Raw genomic sequence first — 6,396 nt, forward strand, 5'->3', positions numbered from 1 at the left:
ACCCTTTGAACGGGTTCTTATTTTTTTATTTTTTTGTTTATTTATTATTATTTTGAGAGAGAGAAAGAGCAGGGAAGGGACAGAGAAAGAGACAGACACAGAATCCAAAGCAGGCTCCAGGCTCTGAGCTGTCAGCATAGAGCCTAATATGGGGCTCAAACTCACAGACCACGAGATCATAAGCTGAAGTTGGACCCTTAACCAACTGAGCCACCCAGGTGCCCCTCTTATCTTTTTTTTTTTCCAGAAAAAGAAACTGAGGCTCAGAGAGAATAATTAATTTCATCCAGGTCAAACATGTCAATAAATAACAGCAGGATTCAGTCCTGCTGAGTCTGACTCTGACACCAGACTCTACTATTTCCAAGAATCACTTAAAAGATAAAACTGAGAGGGGGCAGGGGGAAAGAGGCTGGATTCAGATAAATAGCAGATCAAGACAGAGGCTCTCTACGCCAGGTCTCACCCAACCAACCATAAGTGAGTGAACAATCTAAACAAAAGACTACAGTTTAATCTCTGAATCCTTGTACTTACTTTTAAAAAGGGAAAACTAAAGTTTCTCTAATGCATGGCTACTAAAATAAGCATTTGCTACTGTGTTGTGTTCCTTCTATTCTTTTGTCCCACATTCTCTTTGCTATCACCATTTCCTCCTCTATTTTACTATGTGGGATTTAAAATATTTACTTAGCCTCTTACAGAACTTAGGGGGAGAAAGGAAACATATAAATAAAAATAAACAGAAACTTGATTTTATTATAGCAGCCTTATTATGTATTCAAAAAGTACGGATATTTGATACTGAAGAATTATTAATTTTTTATTTTTTAGTATTTATTTTTGAGAGAGAGTGTGCACATGAGTGGGAGAAGGGCAGAAGGGGAGAAAAAGAGAATCCTAAGCAGGCTCCATGCTGTCACCATAGAGCCCGACATGGGGCTCAAACTCATGAACCATGAGATCATGACCTGAAATCAAGAGGAGGATGCCTTGCCTAATGGACCAAGGCGCCCAGGTACCCTTAGTGTTAATTTTTTAAAGTGCGTAACAGTATCGTAGCCAACTCCCCTTCACTCTTTAAAAAAAAATACTGAAATATTTACAGATGAAAGTATACAATGCCTGGAATTTGCTCAAAATAATACAAGAAGGGGAGAAATAGATGTGGCAGGACTGACTCTTCTTGCTGACTACTGGGGTTACAGTTCAAATGTATTCAAATACTACATAAATAAGAAAAAAACAGTATACGTTTGTTATTTATACATATAAGTCATTTTCTCTGGGGTACCCGGGTGGTTCAGTCAGTTAAGTGTCTGATCCTTGATCTTGGCTCAGGTCATGATCTTAAGGTTTGTGAGATAGAGACCCACACAGGGCTCTGCACTCTGACAGTGGAGGGCCTGCTGGGGATTCTCTCTGCCCCTCCCCCACTCGCTCACACACCCTCAAAATATATAAACTTTTAAAAAAAGGGAGAAAAGTGAAAACAAGCTTTCTTTCCCTGATGTATAGAGTTCAAATATAATTCTCTTCCTAACAGGAAATTAATTCACATTTACTTACTGTTTTTTTTTAATTTATTTTGTGTTTTTTTGTATTTGACCCTGATCAACCAGGTGCCCCCAAACAAATACTCAACACTATTATGTGGACACATCAAATTACAATTCACTTAAATGGTTCAAAGCTATCATTCGTATGCTCCTTTAAGCTTCTAAGGTACTCTCACACTCTTGCATAGACTTTCTTTATACTAGACTGTCAACTCATATCTTCTATTGGCTTCCATTATGCTTATGTTTACAACCCTGTTGTTAACTACAGAAATTTTCATTCTTTTCCCCTAAGTAATCTCAGCTTATGCCTATAGCTATTGATTTTGCGTGGCTGATATTCTAAGCTAAATCACTTTTTTCTAACCATGACTAGATACAACTGAAGCTTATCAAACTGCCTCATATGCTGTAAACTGAAAGGGAAAGCAGAAGAGAAAAAAACAAAGACAGCAGTTAATGCTGCCTGTTGGAAATATCCCTCTCCCCCTTCCCTTAGCCCACACAGTTTTCACTCTGAACGCATTTCCATTACTACTGCTAGATCAATTTCAATACATCCTGACGTTCCTCCACTGACACCCCTCTCTAAACACAATCACTAAAGGTTCTAGGCCCACTGCAAATGCGACAAAATGGGGTAGGATGACTTAAGTCCTGCTTTCAAAGCACATGCACAACTGTGGAAGAGAACTCACTGTCAACAAAATTTACAGGACAGTATGAATATCAAAGCTAATAAATATCAAAATACAGGCAGATACCCAGTGCTCTGTAAGAATTAAAAAAAAAAAAAAAAAAGGTACTTCCTGGCAAAGAAAAGAAAATATCTCTAAGGAAATCAGTAGAGAAAAGGAGAAATTAGCTAGCAAGGAGTTTTCAAAAGTTCAGTTATTTTATTTTTAAATATCAAGTGTACTTAAGTAATTTAGTAACCAAATTATTGTTCTTTATTGAACGATACCTTAACCAAAACTCTCCGTGGGACAAAGCGTTTACACCTGAAGCAGCATGCCCCCTCGGAGTACCCAGAGAGCTCTCCCTCATACTTCAGCACACAGGAGCTCCGCCCACAACTCATCCTTTCTCCCCACTCTCCAACTATTCTAGCACTTTGTGTTCTTTGGCACTCATTAAAATTACAACACAGGGCGCCTGGGTGGCTCAGTCGCGTCTGACTTTGGCTCCAGTCATGATCTCATGGTTCTTGAGTTCAAGCCCCGCGTCAGGCTCTGTGCTGACAGCTCAGAGCCTGGAGCTTGCTTCGGATTCTGTGTCTCCCTCTCTCCGACCCTCCACTGCTCATGCTCTGGCTCTATCTCAAAAAATAGGCAAACATCAAAAAAAAAATTACAACAATAACACATATATGAGAGACACATATGCCTTCTAAGTTTTAAGGAACTTATAAAAGATTTGGGAATGATTGTAAGGTCTGGCTTTCACACTCCATGAATACTCTCCTTTAACCCCCATTGTGACTTGTACAGTAGACGCTCAATGAATATCTGATTTAAAAATCTCTGGTGACACATAAAGAATTAACTTATTATTCTAATATTAAATATCACATAAATGCTTAATTAAAAACAATTCTTCAGCATTACAACCTACACATGAAATAGTAGAGCAAAGTGGTTACAAGAGCACTGCTCTCAGTGGTTAAACCGCCTGACTTCTCATCGAGTCCTATCATTTAATTAGCTGTACGACCTTAAGCAAGCTACAGAAGAAGCTCTCACTGGCTCAATCTTCTCAACTATAAAATGGGATAAAGGGGCGCCTGGGTGGCTCAGTTGGTTAAGCGTCCAGCTTCGGCTCAGGTCATGATCTCAGGATTCATGGGTTCAAGCCCCACGTCGGGCTCTGTGCTGACACCTAGCTCAGAGCCTAGAGCCTGCTTCAGATTCTGTATCTCCCTCTCTCTCTCTGACCCTCCCCTGCTGGCACTGTCTCTCTCAAAAATAAAAAAAATTTTTTTTAATTTAAAAAATAAATAAAATAAAACGGGATAAAGCAGGAGTGCCTGATGGCTCAGTCAGTTGAGTGTCCAACTCTTGATTTAGGCTCAGGTCATAAGACCATGGGATAGAGCCCCACATCAAGCTCTGTGCTGAGTATGGAGCCTGCTTGGGATTTTTTCTCTCTCCCTCCCTCCCTCCCTCCCTCTTCCCCTCTTCCTCATTCACATGCTCTCTAAAAAAAAGAAAAGAAAAGAAGATAAAGCATTAGTTAACGCCTAAGTCACTATAAGAGTAAATGACTTGGTATAGTGTTTACACCAGAACCTGACACAGAATAAGTTGTAAATTCAATAGTAGTAGTAGCAATAGTGGTACCATCATCACCAAAAAACCTGGATACTTTTTAACCAAAACGACAAATGATAGTAACACCTTTTATCTGAGGAGAGTCTCCTTATAATTACAAAGCTCTTCCATAGAAGATGTAGAAAGGAATGGGAGGAGATAGTGTGTTAGGAATTCCATTTTGGGCAGTCACACTTGGTTTTTAATCCTGGCTCTGCTTAATCTTGGCTCTGCCACTAATCATCTATAGGACCACTAACAACTAAGTAACCACAGGCAAGTTATTTTGCCTTTCTGAGCCTCAATTCCCCAATCTGTATAACGTGGTGACACAATCTACATGTCAGGAAAGTCCTGAGGACCAAAGTTGTTATGGTAACGTTAGTCAACAAGCACAGTGTACGGTCCACTACCAAACTATTATCTGTTCCTTTCCCCCACGCCCACACCTCACGTGGAATATCCCATTTAATTCTCATCCCACCGATATAATAGTTTAGGTTAAACTACATTAAAAACAGTCAACGGACGCCTGGCTGGCTCAGTTATAAAAGCGTGAAACTCCTGATCTTGGGGTTGTAAGTTTGAACCCCCAACTGAGAGGTAGAGATTACTTAAATGAATAAATACAAAATTTATTTAAAAATAAATAAACAGATAAAAATATTTGAAAGCTGGCAAATTCACTCTATCCATTTACAAATGGAGAAAATAAGCTCAGAAAGGTTACATGATTTACTCAAGGTCACATGCACAATAAGTAGTGAAGCTGAAACTTTAAAACAGATTAGTAAGTTTTCATTTTGCTAGCTAACTTATTGGTTCGGTGAGTCCCTCTCAGGAAGGAAAAAAAAAGGAGACTAAATACAATAATACATGCAAAACTACCATAACCTACAAGTTTTTGTTCTGCCATATTAAAAATTGATAGGGACCTAGACTTCTAAGAAACCCTGCACTGCAAAAATTATTTGTGGAATGTCTGTGTGTGTGTGTTGTGGTGAACTGAGAGTTTAGAGAAAATTATAGGACATAACTATACTAACTCAAAAAGTACAACTGGATCTAATTAGAAACCCCTCAAGTAGCTGAAGAGCCAATGTTCTAGTGAAAAGTCCGAGGTATTCAATACCACAGCTTAATTGTTTGCCAAACACACAAGGAAGAGTTACATTAAAGCTTCACTTTGGTTAACAAAGGTATGGACTGATATATAACTTTACTGCAGTGGAAAAAGGAAAAAATTAAAAAGCTTATCTTCCAGTAGTAAGAAATGCACTACTGTAGTACAACTGCAGAACTGCTAAGAACTTTTATAAATTCCACAAGGGCTTTAGGATTAGATCACAGAAACCATAGTTGGGATTCAATGTCTGTCCAAATATGAAAAATCCTATCAAAATGCACAGTACTAGTAAATAAATAACAAATGTTAACAGAACAAGGCCCCATAAAACTGGTGGAATATTTAACAGTATCAAATATTTACTGTGATCTGTCTACAGATCTATTCTGCCTCTTTTCTCCTTGATTTGTCACCCACCATTTTACAAAAACCCTAGGAACAACAAAATAAGGAGGAGGGTAATGAACAGAAACTGGGTCTTCCAACAGATTTACAATAGAACAGTTTTGTTTTAATCCGCTTATAGGTCTCCTCCAATTATGTAATCATTCCACGGCAGAGGATTACACGGCTTTTCTCCTGCACTGAAAGGAAGGAGTTGGAGGGAGAAACACAGCGTGAAACAGGTAGCCTCAGAATATGCTCTATTTCCACGAAACTAAACTACTTCTTGAGGACCAGTATTAACTCAACATTCTTAATTTTCAAGACCTTACCCTTTAGCCATTACAGATGTGTTTTCTTAATTCCATAACAACTGGCAACTCTTCACGTGCGGCAGATGGCACCTAACATCATCACTTCTACAGTCCATTAGAGCCGGCCGGTCCCAGGGCGGTCAGAGTTGTCAACGCTGGAAGGGCAGTGTAATCACAATTACGTCGGTGCAGCTCTTCTCAACTCCCCGAAACAAAAGTCGGGCTGAAATGCGCTGCCACCCTAAGGCGCGCGACTCTGGGCGCTCGCTCCGGCCCCCCAGGTTTCACCGAAACCTGCCGAGGGTGACCTCTACGCCTCGGCACGGAGCCTCGCTCGTCCTTTACTACGACCCCAGGTCCGAGACTACAGCTTCACCCTGCTCCAGGTCCCGCGCAGCGCGGGGCTGCACACTTGTTCGGGAACTCTCTTAGACCCCCACCCCTCCGCGCCCGCAGGTCGCCAGCTCCCCGCCGCGCGCGCCCGGCCGACAGGTAACCGGGATTCCGGCTCACGGCCGCGGGCGCTCGGGACCGCGCAGTTAATGAGTAACGCGCCCGGGTCCGGGGGGCGGGGGAGGAGCCGCCGCCGCCGACCGACGCCCCAGCGGCCCCAGACTCCCCGAGGCGCCGACACCCCGCCGCCGCCTCCACCGAGGTTCCCTGAGCCCGCGTGCCGGGATGGGGAGCGCGCCTGCCGGGCCGAG

General features: G+C 41.7%; 1 protein-coding gene across 2 annotated transcripts in view; it reads right to left on the reverse strand.

Moving 5' to 3' along the window:
• Positions 1-6,396, reverse strand: part of RAB3IP (RAB3A interacting protein) — a 46,441-nt gene that overhangs the window by 39,569 nt on the left and 476 nt on the right. For both annotated transcript variants that reach the window (XM_029955387.1, XM_029955388.1), the window contains exon 2: positions 5,711-5,847. In XM_029955387.1, coding sequence (XP_029811247.1) covers positions 5,711-5,721 — 11 coding nt within the window. In that variant the 5' untranslated portion in view covers positions 5,722-5,847. The remainder of the gene's footprint in view (positions 1-5,710; positions 5,848-6,396) is intronic.

This window comes from Suricata suricatta, chromosome 10 (genome assembly GCF_006229205.1).
Source record: "Suricata suricatta isolate VVHF042 chromosome 10, meerkat_22Aug2017_6uvM2_HiC, whole genome shotgun sequence".
NCBI lineage: Eukaryota > Metazoa > Chordata > Mammalia > Carnivora > Herpestidae > Suricata > Suricata suricatta.